This window comes from Perca fluviatilis, chromosome 18 (genome assembly GCF_010015445.1).
Source record: "Perca fluviatilis chromosome 18, GENO_Pfluv_1.0, whole genome shotgun sequence".
In the NCBI taxonomy this organism is placed as follows: Eukaryota; Metazoa; Chordata; class Actinopteri; order Perciformes; family Percidae; genus Perca; species Perca fluviatilis.
In genome coordinates, this window is record NC_053129.1 from 26,684,141 (window position 1) to 26,699,002 (window position 14,862).

The window sequence follows — 14,862 nt, forward strand, 5'->3', positions numbered from 1 at the left end:
CCTTTGTGTGCAAAATGTTTCATGACCAAAACATGAAACCATATCATTGATAATATCTGATAATTTTTCAGAAATTTACTTAAAAAAAGTTAATTGGGATTTCATTCCTGGAACATTTTAAAGGTATACGACATTTACTGCAACTTGCTCATTCTAGGGCCACAAATATGGACAAAACTATTAACAATTATTTGATCTAAATGTAAAAAAAAAAGAAGAAAAATGTTTATCACAAGTTCCCAGAGCACAACGTGACGTCTTAAAATTGTTTGTTTTGTCCGTCCAAGAGTCCAAAACACAAAGATTTTTGATATTTACCTCAGAAAAGGCTTTATTCACACGTATTCTCAGCCTACTAAAATGAACTATCAGTAATTTAAACAAAATGTGAGGGGGATTGGTTAAAATACTTTCTGTGATACAAATTGGAGTCAGAAGCTGTTTTCAGTGACTTTTAAATCCTACTTCTTTCAGTGTCTCAGCCGTTTACAGCTGCATACTGAGAATTTCATGCGTTTAGTCATCGGTTTCTGGGTACATCATTGACCCAGTTTGTTATTTGGCTTTAAATGCTCTGAGGCTTAATTAAAATGTGTCGAATGGAGGTTAAAATACATGCAACTGTAGTTATAATGAAGTGAAAGATTCACCACTAATGTAGGGAAGAAGATATTGTAGCCTACATTTATTTTGAGGTCTATCAGGCCACATTTCAGTGTGCTGTTCATCCGATAAAGACATTAAAATATTGATGTTCAAGCAAAAATTCGAAAACATTGTTGTCTACAATGCTGAAAACAGCTCCTTTAAATGTTTAACTGCTGAATGCTGTTTATTCGCCGTGTGTTATGCAGCATCTGCCTCAAAAATATCCATGAATTATGATCAACATTTTGTCAAAGACGATGTGATACAACGATGAACGCGATTTGCTTAAATAATTTAGAAAACGGTTATTGCTGTCTGTTTTTCAGTCTGTGTTTCCTCTAATATTTGCTCATTTATAAACATTTTGTCATATTAGTCAGTAAAAACATTCATGTATGTTTCCTGTCTGTGTCAGGGATGTAAAATATTGTATAAATGTGTGTGTGTGTGTGTGTTGGGGCTGTGGGGAAGGAGGGGGGATGCCGATGGAAGAGGGGGGGATGGACGGATGGATGCAGGAATCCAAAGACAACCAGGAAGTGACTGTGGAGGAGGTGGATACTGAGCCTGTTTCCATGGTAACCTGCCAGTTAAGGGTGTGGGGATGGGGGATGGCGGAGGTGGGGGATGTGTATCTATATGTATGTTACATGGTGGGCCAGTCGAGCTGAGCTCATGTCTGGCTGACAACAAAAAAAATCAAATAAAGACGCTGTCACAGGCGCCTGCTTGTCGATCAATTATATTTAAATACCTTTTAATCAATATTTGAATATTTGTTTCAGGTTATTATGTGTGTGAGCGATCACACTCAGGAGCAATACTATTTCATTTGATTTAGTTTTATTAGGATCCCAGAAGCTGTTCTTTCTGGTCTACATTACTGCAGCAATCACAGTACAAACCACAAATCACACACACACACACACACACACACACACACACACACACACACACACACACACACAGTCAAGATAATCTTACAGGTTTTGGGCGCACACACTCAAGTCTGTGATTTATGGGCATTCACACACACACATATCACATCAGGTCTTATAATGACCCGTAGGTGTGACAACACACACACACACACACACACACATACACACACACACACACACACACACACACACACACACACACACACACACACACACACACACACACACACACACACACACACACACACAACAGTCAAGATAATCTTACAGGTTTTAAGCACACACTCAAGTCTGTGATTTATGGGCATTCACACACACATATCACATCAGGTCTTATAATGACCCGTAGGTGTGACAACACACACACACACACACACACACACACACACACACATACACACACACACACACACACACACACACACACACACACACACACACACACACACACACACACACACACACAGCAATCTGAAATCTGAGTCTTAAGAGCAGTTGAAGTACAGGAGGTCTCTTCTTCTTCGAACCTTCCGCCTGTTGACATTGAATATTTAATGAGCAGAGAGCAGCTTTATTAGGACACATTTTTAATTTCAGCCGCACTCCAAGTTAACATCAGATGATAAACGACATTGAACATAGAATGAGCTCTCGTGATGTTCACATATAATGAGCTCTGTTAATGTTCACCAGTACAATTAGGAAATAATACAATTAATCACAATACAGAATCCTGCCTTGGATTATAAACTAAGAAGATTGCACGTTGTTATTGTTAAAAACACTTCACTGACATTGAACTAAACACTGTTATTGTTAATTCCCTATTTAACCCCACTCAGCACCAATCAGACCTATTTATCCATCTAATCATCCATCATTGTGATGCTTAATCCAGCTCCATTTTTATAAATCCATGGATCCCTGTTTATCTTTCATTTATCAGAGGCTGTGTGACTAAATGCTGCATTGCTGCACACTTATCCCAGCTGGGAAAAGTCTGGTTGTGATTGTTGTTAAAGGTAGCCATGGGATCCTGGTTAGCTCAGTTGGTAGAGGCTTGCTCCTCGATGCAGTGGGCCTGAGTTCAACTCTGACCTGCGGCCCTTTTCTGTATGTCATTCCCCCATTTCTCTCCCCTTTCATGTCTATCCACTGTCACTATAATAAAGGGAAAAGCCCCCAAAAAATAATCTTAAAAAAGAAAAGCATCACTGAGGCCAAAACTCAGTGATTACTAACTGGGCTGATGCTGCCCTCTGCTGTAAGAGGAGGAAACATCCTCATTCTCAGCCATAAAACACGGTATAACTGTACACACAGTAAAAAAAATAAAAATAAACAGTCCTTTTTACTCCAATGGACTGAAAACCTTTAGCCAGTTTTGATCAAATAAATCACTTAATGGCACAATTGTTGCCTCTAGTCATACAGATTCATGTCTGTGGTTGTGCATATGAGAATCCTTTTTATTGTACAGGTTTAACATGAACTCAGGCTGCCTTTAACTGGTGCAGAAGAAATAGATTTCAGCCACACAGAGTGAAAACGTACCGTCAGACACAACTGTAGTGTCAGATGAACTACTGTCAGTGTCACTGTAAATGTAATGCAGACTTTACATGCTAAATTATGCATGAATGCATGTCCGCTGGTGCAACAAAAAGCTGGTGTGAGTGTGTTAAAAAAGTGCAGTGATGGTACAGTCAGAGTGGGTGGGTAACATTTTAGATAATCCTACATAAAAAGTTGGTGACAAATTGATAGACAGCCCTTAATTATGAATTAGTGATGTTTCCATACAGCACACATACATGGAGGCCACTGAATGGTTTGATGAGTGTAAAAGTTATATGTGATGGCCTTCAGATCTCAAACCAGTTGAACACCTACGCATGTGTATCCAGTCTAAATCTAGAAACAGGTCATTCGTCCATCCAGTTTCTACTCTACTCCAGGCTCCCAGCATGCATTGGAGAGGAAGTCAGTTTTTTTGTTACCAGCCGGAAAGCTTTTTAGATTGTCATACAGCACCCCCTGCTGGTATAATGGAAGACACACACTTTTTATGCTTGAAAGGATTTTCATTAGTTCAATTATTTGTACTTAACTTGAGTATTTTCATTTTGCTTTATACTTCTCAACATTTCAGAGGAAAATATTGTACATTTTGCTCTCCTAACCTCGTCGATGCGAATACTTTTGTACTTTTTTAAGTAAAACGTTGAATGCGGGACTTTTACTACACAATGGTATTGATACTTTCACTTAGGAAAAGAATCTGAGTACTTCTTCCACCACTGCTAATCCGTGATGTCTAAACATAATATCAAAAAAACAAAACCTCAGTCTTATTGATTCTTTATTGAACCCTTTAAAAAATTCTTATTATTTTTTTTGCTCACATACACACAACTTTAGGATATTGTCTGGAAATTAATTTAAAAAGAAATTCTGAGATTACACATTATCTTTACAAGCACATAACAGATATATTCAGATCTTACAGAGAACATCATGTAATGACCTCAAATCAACATTACATGTCACTTGTGTTTAATTCCTTATGGTTTTCTAGGTGTCACCCTGAAAGAACACAGTTGTTCCCTTTTAGTTGCTATTGTTCTGCAAATCTAACAAGAGGAACATTATAGAAAGCAGGGGGAAATTCACATCTGAGCTCCTCAACAGGACTCAGGAAGGTCACGTTGGTCTTGTTCAGCCAAGCCAGGAAGCTCTTCAGGTATGAATTGCAGTGAAATCGGTTCATTTTCAGGTCGAGGGCGCTGAGAGAGCGAAAAGCGGTGGGGTCGGGGGAGGCTATGAAGTTGTTGGAGAGGTTGAGTACTTTGAGACTTGTGGGTAATACATCAGGGTGAAGGTACGTCAAGCTGTTGGACGAGAGATCCATCTCCACTACTGAGGTGAGGCTCTTGAAAATGCCCGGAGGAAGAGACTTCAGTGCGTTAAAGCTCAAGTTGAGACTAATCACATGTTCAAGATTGTCAAACAGATTCAGGCATCTCCCCTGAGACCAGACAGACTGCAGGGAGCAGCTGTGAAGATCCAGAGTTTGGACATTATTCAAACCAAGTTTGGAAGGTTGTCCACTGAGCCAGCACCACCTGACTGCGTTTCCTCCATAGGAGAGATGCTGGAGGTGTCCCAGTAGAAACAAAAAGGTGTACAAATCCCCCAGGTTGGTTAATCTGTTGTCCTGAATGTTCAGATGTGTAATATTATGTGCAAAGGTTGTGAGTCCGCTCACTGACGAAAGCTTATTGTCATTCAACAGGAGATAATTTAAGCTTGGGAGAGATGCAGGGAAGCCAATGTTTTGCAAAGAGTTTCCTGTTAGATACAATGCTTTTAATTTGGGAAGTCCACTAAATGAGCCGACACCCAGAACACCAATGTGATTGTAAGACAAGTCTAACACTCGCAGGTTTGTCAGAGAAGCAAAAGTGTAAGAACGGATTTCCCCGAGCAGGTTGTGTGACAGGTTGAGTGATTGTAAATGTCCCTGAAGACCTTCAAAGGCATTTCTGTGTATCTGATTCACTTTGTTCTGGGAAACATCAATGATTGCGACGTCTTTCAGCAGACTAAAAAAACCCTGTTGCAATGCAAATATCCTGTTTTTAGACAGATCCAAAGCTTGGACTGAACTGTCATTCAGACCCTCAAACATGCTGCGGTCTGGATCAGGGAGATTATTGAATGAAAATCCTTTACCTATGTGTCCTGACAGTTTGAGATGGGAGATCTTAGTCCCCTTAATGGCTGTGAAAAGCTGCTTAATATGACCCACATTAAACCCAATGCTGGACAGGTCGAGTGTCTGAAAGGACATTCCTCTGAAAGGATTCCCACATTTCTGCCAGTCAAAATCTTTATCGGACATGAGCTTAAGGTGAACAGAGTCCAAGTTCAGAACCTTGAAGTTCTTTCCCTGAAAACCAACCAGATCAGACTCACATATTCTGTCAATATTGTTCAGCTTGAGATTCAAAACTGTAAACTTAGTCATATTCGCAAAGAACATTGAAGGCTGGAGTCTCCTTATCTGGTTACCAAAGAGGTCAAGAGTCTCTAAGGAGGACAGCGGCTCCAGATAGTTCTCCTGCAGTATGGACTCATGAAGCGAACAGTAATCCAGGTAGAGATTCTGCAAACCGGACAGTCCCGCGAAGGCCTGCGGCTCCAGTTGAAGGCCGACGTTGAAGCCGAGCACCAGCTTCCTCAGGCGTCTTTGACCGCTGAAGGCGTTGTTCCTGATTACAAGACGGACACGCTGTCCTCCAAGGTCCAGCTCCTGCAGCTCCTCCAGGCCAGACAGGGAGGTGGAGTTGATCTCACTGATGCGGTTCAAATCCAGGTACAGGTGGGTGATGTGGGGAGGGAGAGGAGGAACCCAGCGGAGGTTCATGGAGCCACAGTTGGCTACAGAGCCAATAATGAGGCAAGATGGAAAACAACCAGGCACCTGAAAGAGAACATTTAAAAAAATGTAAGTGGATTTATTTATTTCAAAGTGGAGCAGTAATCATTTACCACTAACTTACCACTTGATTTTTTTGAGTTGTATTTTATCTTTTCCGCTCAGTGTAATGTTGGCTTATTTAAAGAACTTTAAAAATAAAAGAAAGAATTTGCTCAAGAAAACGCTAATGCAATTTGTATTTCAGTGCACTCCTTACTCTCTGATATAGTGAACACCAATATTTGGATTTTGGAGCTGGTAAAGAAAACAAACATTTTGATAGACCAAACAACACAGATAACGGTTTTCATGCATTGGTAATGCCTAATCAAACATTTCTAAATTGAAAATAATTATCAAATGATATTTCATCACTTCAATTTGCATCATTATTAAGAGCCCACACAAAACATTGTGCAACCTTTACACCAAAGACAACTAATTCTTCCTCTTTTTGATTACAAATGCAATACATTTTTAAACACATCACAACTTCCTGTTGATATGAGTTCCCTTTTGTAATGGAAGAATTTTAGTCTTGTTTTTCCGTATTTAATGTTTTATTTGTTTGTATCTGTCTAGTCCATATCAATGTCCTGTATAAATGTGCCGAAATTGTGTTCAATGTTCCATGTTGCTGCAGAACAGGAACCTGCTGTAAACCAGTTTTTAAACTGAGCCAGGCCCGTTTATTGTAACTTAATTGTTGCTTTAAAATTTTCCTGTATAATAAATGAAATGAAATGAAATGAAGACTTAATAGCATCGGCCTACAGCCCATTTTTTAATACTTGGTCTGTTAGTCAGTGAAATACTAAATAAAGATGTATCATTACTCTTTCACTTTCATGTAATTGTGTACTTTTGTATACAATCCTGATATAAAAAATAATCTTCTTTCAGAAATAATCTTCACTGTATTTCCCCCGAAAATATCTTTATTTTGCTGTACTGACAAACATTGTCAAACACTTTAAATTAATTTTGTATTCAAGAAAGTTCTATACAAATTTGACTTGTCATAAAATGTTATGTTAATTTCTAGTGACAGAGTTTCAGTATAAACACAGTGTCGTTTTAATGTTATGTTGTATTTTGACCTACCTGTAGGAAAACACAGATGACAACCACGTGAAGACCCAGCGTCCACATCTTCACACTGCTCACCAGAAGAAATCCAACGCTTAATAATAATCGATGAAATAATGCTCCCGCTTCTGCTGCAATGTAGAAATCGGAGCACTATTCTGCAGGGGTTTCTTTTAGTAGTGCTTTTATCTCTGAGTGTTTGAGTCACTTGTTTTGAGCACTGCATTGATCCTTCAGTGTAAACATGACGCTGGACGGGATTTCCCTTTTTTTTTGCCAGTTTGACATGAGGAAGGAAAGTCCGCCAGGTTTGTGTTGTGTAACTTATTCAGATTTTTGTTTCTAACATTGTATTAGTGGTTGCACAAAGTGTTTCTCAAACGTTTTCATGTCAAGGACCTCTAAACTGAAACAAATTAGACCATGGACCCCCATTTGATTAGATTCTGTCCCAGGGTCCACCATCTGATAGGATTTTTGCTTTTAGATGTTTTATTACAGAAAGTGTATGAAACCCAAGGGCAAACTAGTTATACATTCTTTCATTGTGTTACTTATGGATGGAATTATACTGAAAATAATGTATTCCTCTTTTTGCTGGGGACCCCCTGGAACCTGGCATAAATGCTTTAAAATGTCAATTATATAAAGATTTCTGTGGATAGTTTTAATGTCCTCTGATGTATCAGACTTTTTGTTCTTAACAACAGAAGAAATACTGAAAAGATGAAATTCTTTACCATAAATACGTGTTGCTATTAGCCTTTAAAACCTAATTTCTGTCAGACACAAAATTTTGATGTAAAAATCTATAAATCTTGTATTTGTTGGAAACATGTTCTTAATTTCTTTGCCGTTGTATGAACATTTTTTATTGAGATTTGGTAGAGTGGAGACTCCTTTTGACATGAAACAAGTAAATAAGATTGAGAATGTATTTGTTATACATGAATACATTTGCTGATATTTTCAGGAGGGGTATTTCACTTACTATTTTCTGTCTTCGATTCTATTTCTGATTATTTTATTATTCATTAACATGTTACCAAATGCTTCTCTGACTTTAAGAAGAGCTACTATGCACTTAGTTAGTTAGTGCATTAGTGTCAAAGTCAATACTTGTTACATATGAGATGTAAAGCATTTTTGCATGTTGATGACACTGTTTTAGTCAGAATATGTTAGAAAACAGTTAGATTTTGCTTAATGTTTCCTGTCATGCAACCAATAAGAAAATTGTTTCAAAGTTGCATAATTCACAATTTCCTAAAAGGCTCTTCCTCTTTCAGATATTAAGACGTTACAGGACTATCCATATGATAAATAGTTCTCCCTTTTTGTAGATAGGTTATATAGAGTAGTTAGGTTAGGCTTGTTGTTCTGTTTAGGAAACTGTTCAGCCAATTAATGACCAAATTAGGTAGCCAGCTGTCAGATAGCCAATTATAGCTTAATTTAATTTTCATTGTAATATGCCTGAAACACTGCAGAGTGCAGCAGTGTGTGTGGTTTAATCACACAGGGCTGGTGAATTTCACAACCTCTGGAGAATGAAGGTTTGTCAAACACAATACAGAGAGGAGAAACAGAGATTGACTGACATGGTGGCCATAAACTTACTGCTTCTCCCTTTAAGGAATGGAGTACAATAAGAAACTGTTAGGTTTATTTTAGGAAGTTACATAAAGACATTGCATCAGCAGTATGGGAAGTAACTATAACTACATTTAGTCAAGTTACATTAGTGCAATTTCCATTTTCAGAGTATTTCCATTTCATGCTTTTTATACTTACATTACATTTCAAAGGCAAATAATATACTTTTTACTTTGATTACAATTACATTTGAATATACCAACAAAAGTTGGAATTCACAACAGCATTGGGGCCCAACAGCAATTTGGCCCAACAGCAATTATTTTGCCCCGGTTCCCCCTAAATGGTTAATCCGGTCATAAAGCTACTGGATTAAAAAGTACCTATATTTCCAGTGGTAAAAGAAGTACTCAGATCTTTAACTCAAGTAAAAGTAGCAATACCATAGTGCAAAAAAACTCTTTTCATTCAAAATGTTAAAGGTGTACAATGAGTCCCTGCATGGTTTCAGCGCGATTTCATTTTTGTCTCAAATCGTAGGCATCTCTCCTTGATCCGCTAGCTGCCTGCCCCCTGAATACACCGTGAAAAAGCCCGGTCTCGGGAGACAACACAGGGGTCGTAAATGTCAAGCAAACAGTCGGTGCACAGGCTGTGCACCAAAATACAACAAAACACGTTCCAGACAATCACCGCTCTGTTTTGTATTTACTTGGAACCTCAACAGAAGTGTCGTCATGCACGAACTCATAGTGCACCTGTAGTGAAAGTATAAAAGTATTAGCATAAAAATATACTTAAAGTCGTACTTGGTAGAAAGAAAAAAAAAAACGCCAGGTTTGAAGTAGGTCTAGTTTTCTCACAGACCACTTGAATTACAACATGTTGGAAGATTATTATGGAATGTTTGCCTATGAACGCCTAAAACAAATTGCCTACCACAGTATAAGTATACTCATTATGCAGAATGGCAATTTCAGATTAATGTAGGCTATATTAGCCTCTATTATTGAATTAAGTAGCCTACTGATACAGTAATGTGTGCATCACTTTAATGTTGTTGATGTTGCTTTAATGTAAAGGTGGAGTGTAATGGGAAAATTACATTTAAGCACAATTCCTTTATATATTTTTATGTTTAATTCGTACTTTACGTCTCTCACAAATGCTGAAAGAGTCTATCTCATTTCCCACATGTAGATTTTGATTCTAACTTTGTGAGACATCCAGTCTGGAACATTATGTGAGCCTGAACCGATAAAGGTACAAGGTCACCCTAAAACTATCTCTAGTTTTCTCATGACAGTTTAGCTGTAACTGGGGGGATGACGGTTGTACAGGGAGGAGGAGGTGAGATGGCTCCAAGATGTCTCTATTGTAATTCTTGATTGTCTTCATGTGTATCAGATTGCCTGTCAAAATTGTAGCGTCATAATAATCCAAGTGCGTATGTGCTGTCACCTGAAGATGCATACATATAAGCCTGGTGTTCTTGTTCACTCATTTGAGAAACTGACTCCACACTGGGCTGCGGCCTTTTGTGAATTCATGTTGATCCTATATTTGCAAATATATCTTTTTTAATAAAATACAAAAACCCAACTTGGTGTTTAGTTTCAGTCTGTCTTATTTGTTTCAATTTACTAAACTCTGAAAACTCTTCCCCCTGCTGCAAAGGAAACTTCCACGACAGGAGCATATTATTAACTACTGTGTGTGCTGTAGGGTCCATGATAATACATCAGAATGTAATTGTTGATTAGCCTATATTTTGTATTATTATTCTGAATCTGCTAAATTAACTTCAACTAAAGGTATCAAATAATTTTAGTGGAGTAAAAAGTAGGCTACAATATGTCCCTCTTAATCGTAGTGGAGTAGCTAAGTATCAAGTAGCAGAAAATGTAAAGACTCAACTGAACACAATTAAGTACCTAGGCCTACCAGTACAAGTAGGATACCTCAAAAGTGTACAGTACTTGAGTAAATGTAACCTACATAGTTACTTTCCACCACTATTTTTTAAGTAGTTTAGCTAGATAAAGTACAAGTAACGTTAGGCCTAATATGTCGAAACTATGCTGAGTAAATGTAGCCTACTTTCCACCACTAGACTCAATGTAGTAAACTTTACAATAAAATTGTACTCAATTCGGCTATAACAATACGTGAGTAGTCTAAATGTACTTTAATGCTGTCCAATTTAACCATCTTAAAAACACTTGAAATATTCATTTATGTTAAGCTAACATGGGATTAGGCTAGCATAAAAATGAAATCAAAGTTTAATTTTCCGGTCGTAGCGGTTATTGTGACGTTTAACGTTAACTCTTGGAAGATGTAACGGTTAAAGCAACTTATAATGTAGCTAACAGAATTCAACACAGACTTATTTGCCATGAAAAACAAGCTAGCTAGTTAGCTAGTGTTACCAACCCAAAACTGTATTGTTCAATGAGTAACATTAATTAGTTGGATTTGTGTCAGCGGCACACACCGCTCTGTCACCGGGGAGGGGGCAGGACGGACCGGAGAGAGAGGAGTGACTTTCTTTCAAAAATACAGCAGCAACCGGTACAGCAGCAGCGGGTATGGAGGGTGTGAAACATGGATCAATACGGAAATAAATAACGGGACCGGACGATATTATTTAAACCAAAAAAAGAGGAGGGCGCAAAACACGGCGAAAAGTGGATATTTCAAGAAAGAAGAAACTGGGTGAAGTCAGTACCACACGTTTCAGTGTTGATGTTGGTATTTGGCCACGAATACCTGCCGAAAATAGTCCCGGTGAGTAACCAGACCCCCGTTTTGCAGTCTGTTAAGGGATTAAGCATAGTCACAAAAACAAAACTTATTAGGTCTTAGCTAGTTGGTGTAGCTAAATCTGACTTTTATTTTCAAAATGTAATCTTTGTTTGGTGAGTTCAAGAACACATTCATTCGGGGGAACAAGGTGAACAGGGAGTTAAACTTTTCTGCAATATGGCCGCTCAGATGTCACACAGCTTCCCAGAAGTAACGTTAGCCAACGTTAATCAGAATTAAAATCAGCTTTGACTCAAGTCTTTTTGAAATCATGGCAGCTCAAATACCGTTGAAATACTGTAATTAAAAAGGTGTCTAATGCGGCGTCCCTCTCTGTCTTGAGTAAAGCCGAGCCCACTTTTCAAATCAAAACTACTTGGTGTTTGATTTGTAACGGAAGTGCTGCTTCTATTGGAAGAACGTTATTCCATTCAAAAATCTGGCAATTTTACGTTACCTGGCTTATTGCCAAACAAACAGGCTTTGTAGCACATAACTTAATACTTCTTTGAAATCGTTGCTGTCCACTGTGAAATTCGGCACACTATATGTTAAGTGGCTCTGATTAAGGCATAGTGGCATGCATGTATGTACAATTTAAGATGCAACAAGCTTAATGGAAACAGAGGATGTCAATGTTAGGGCTGATAAATCATTTCATCTGACCAGTTGGGTGAAATGACATGGTTTAATAAATTACAATATGCTTTAATGAATCATCAGCAGTCTAATAAATCATTGTGTTTGATCTGTGGGGTCAGCTGAAATGATTCATCACACCACAACCTGCCAGAGGGTGTTATCGGAGACGGCTTAAGCATATTCAGCTAGGGCTCTAGCAGAATGTGACAGCCCCACCCCTACACAAAAATGTGTTTAAAGCATATATAAACTGCAGCTAAAGATCAAACAGCAAATAATCGTCAAGCTCATTAACTAACAGTGCAATTATAGGGTGAAGTATACAGGCAGGCAGGCAGTGCAGGGAGGTTGCAGACTTTTCATAAGTGTTGCCCTGTGGAGGAAACCAAACAGAGAGGGATGGCAGTAACTGATGGGCTGTGTCCCATACCCTCCCACCCAAGGGTCTCTACATTTTCCCTGGTAGGTGCTTATTGTGTGCTTTGATTTAGCAGTGGGGGATTCAGTGCAGTGGGGGATCAGATTTGTTTACATTTTTAACATGGCAAAACAAGAGCGCAAAACAAGAATTAGCCGCCCCGCTTACCCCACCCCCACCCTGCACATGATATACATATCTCCAAACACCTTTTTAAAAAAAGAAAGCTGAGTATTTTATCTAAATGTAACTGCAGATCCTCTGAGGTTTCTTCATACTACCATCCCTTTCATAACCGTGCACCTCAGTGTCTCCATATGGAAAGATTTTAGTTGATTTACAGTAGTGCTGAATTGTGTTGCTGTCTCCACTGTGGGTGGCGGGATAATAGTGGTTGAGGTGAAACCTATGATTAGCAGAACCGTCATTCCTATCCAGTCTCTAGTTTATATAATTTCTTGTGATTTTTAAATTATAGTGAAATTGAAGTATTCCTCATTTTGCATGTAAGAGCAGTTGGATGGACTTCAGAGCGCTCTACTTGTTTACTGTTTGGCATGTGTGATGCCTCTGATAGCTTGCAAAATAGCAGGAAAAATGGTGCAAAAGAGGTGATGAAGAGTTTAGATGAATTTGGGGACTTTTTTTTTTTTTCTTCCGACCTCTGAAATCTTTCTTAGAAACTTGCAAGCTGGTTGCACATATTGTAGAGTATTTCAGGTTGCAAGTTCATTGTCGATTCTTCACATCTTTTTCCTGTATGCATTACTCTTTCTCTCTTTATTTTTTTTTTCTTTCTTTGCAATTGGCATGCCCACCTGACAGCTCTCTGGGCACACCACCCTCCCCACCCAAAAGCCAGATCTGTTCAGGTTTCAGTTCCAGACTTAAGTCTGCTTTGGTTCCAGCCACAGGTCTAGGATTTGTGGAAATGGACGTGAGAGGAATCTGATAATAGGACACACATGCTATGTTCACAAAACTTAGTACTTTCAGTAAAACAGCATTAGTTACTGTAGTGTTACTGTAGAACAGTCCGTGGGGGCATGTTCCCTAATGCGTGGTGTTATGGTTGATTTTAAACATTAGAGTCCATCTTGGGTGGTTGGGTGGAATAGGAAAATGTTCTTTGGTACAGCTTTCTGCACCTATGAAACCCTCCACAACAGACTCCACCGTGTCGCAACCTCAGAACACGCTATAACTTCTGACTTCCAGTCCTCCAAACACCCTTGGCATGCTAGCTGTCCATCTCTGATATATAACCAGAGACATGCTGCTTCTGTTTTTACCTGCCTGGTGACAACAGGCAGCACAGGGGTCAAAGGTCAGGAGGGAGAGATGGGAGAAGCAGGAAGAGGCTTTTGCTTTCAGTTGAACCTGCTTGTAATCAATTTAGTTGAAAGTGTTTCTCTGTAGAAAAGAGGCTCTAAGTTAAGGAATTTGTTAAAGAAGAGTAATAACAGTTAGTTGCAGCCCCACCATCATGCAACATTTAAGTCTCCATTGATACCCAGAGAGTACCATTACACCTACTAGAAATACTGCTATACAAGCATCGTACCAGGGCTGGATTACATTGACTGGACCAAATCTGAAGAAACCTCAGCTAAAATTGTACTGCTCACCTATAGTGACAGTTTAATTGGACTCAATTTTGTCTAAAATGTTTCAGGACATTTGAGAGCGAGGCAAACCACTGGTGACGCAGTCAACTCTTCAAAATGCCCAAACTACCAAATTTCTCAAGTTTTCTGAAACCATAACTTTAAAAAAAAAAGAATTAATTTAGAAAGTTGCTGTGGAGCTTTCAGAGGGATTTGTGGTTCAGGCCAGCGAGCCTCATCTGTTTCGTGTGTTACAGTAAAGAGACGTTTAGAGGTTAAATGGTATTTCAGCAACGTCAGTGTCTAAAGTTGCAGTCTACTGTGTGTGTGTGTGTGTGTGTGTGTGTATATATATATATATATATATCATGTATAACACACACACACACACACACACACACAACACTGGTCAGGTCCTGTCAGGGCAGACAGTGAGAATAGCTAGCAGCTGCAAGTGGTAATGTGGTCATGCAGCGTGGTGTGCGTGTGGTGTGTAGAGGGTGGTACACACCCTCTTACCCCTCTTTAGTACCACCTCGCCCGCCTGACGCCCGTTTCTGTCTCGTATTGGTGTTCTCGCTGTGTTGCTTCTTCTGTCCAACAACACTTCAGTTTGTTGATTCGCAGCGG

The 14,862-nt window shown here is 39.0% G+C and overlaps 2 protein-coding genes across 12 annotated transcripts in view; one reads left to right on the forward strand and one right to left on the reverse strand.

Moving 5' to 3' along the window:
* Window positions 1-3,938: 3,938 nt before the first annotated feature.
* On the reverse strand, window positions 3,939-7,359 carry LOC120547316 (toll-like receptor 5). The gene is made up of 2 exons (XM_039782870.1): window positions 7,177-7,359; window positions 3,939-6,075 (listed from the first exon to the last, which is right to left on the reverse strand). The coding sequence occupies exons 1-2, from the start codon at window positions 7,222-7,224 to the stop codon at window positions 4,207-4,209; spliced, it is 1,917 nt and encodes a 638-aa protein (XP_039638804.1). The 5' UTR covers window positions 7,225-7,359; the 3' UTR covers window positions 3,939-4,206.
* A 3,930-nt stretch (window positions 7,360-11,289) lies between these two features.
* LOC120546586 (dystrobrevin beta-like) overlaps window positions 11,290-14,862 on the forward strand; it is a 42,374-nt gene continuing 38,801 nt past the window's right edge. For 6 of the 11 annotated variants that reach the window (XR_005636897.1, XR_005636895.1, XM_039781608.1 and 3 more), the window contains exon 1: window positions 11,291-11,547. The gene's annotated coding sequence lies outside the window, so the exon portion shown is untranslated. Of the gene's footprint in view, window positions 11,548-14,734; window position 14,862 lie in introns of those variants that run through there. The other 5 variants (XR_005636891.1, XR_005636894.1, XR_005636892.1 and 2 more) reach the window with 2 other exon arrangements.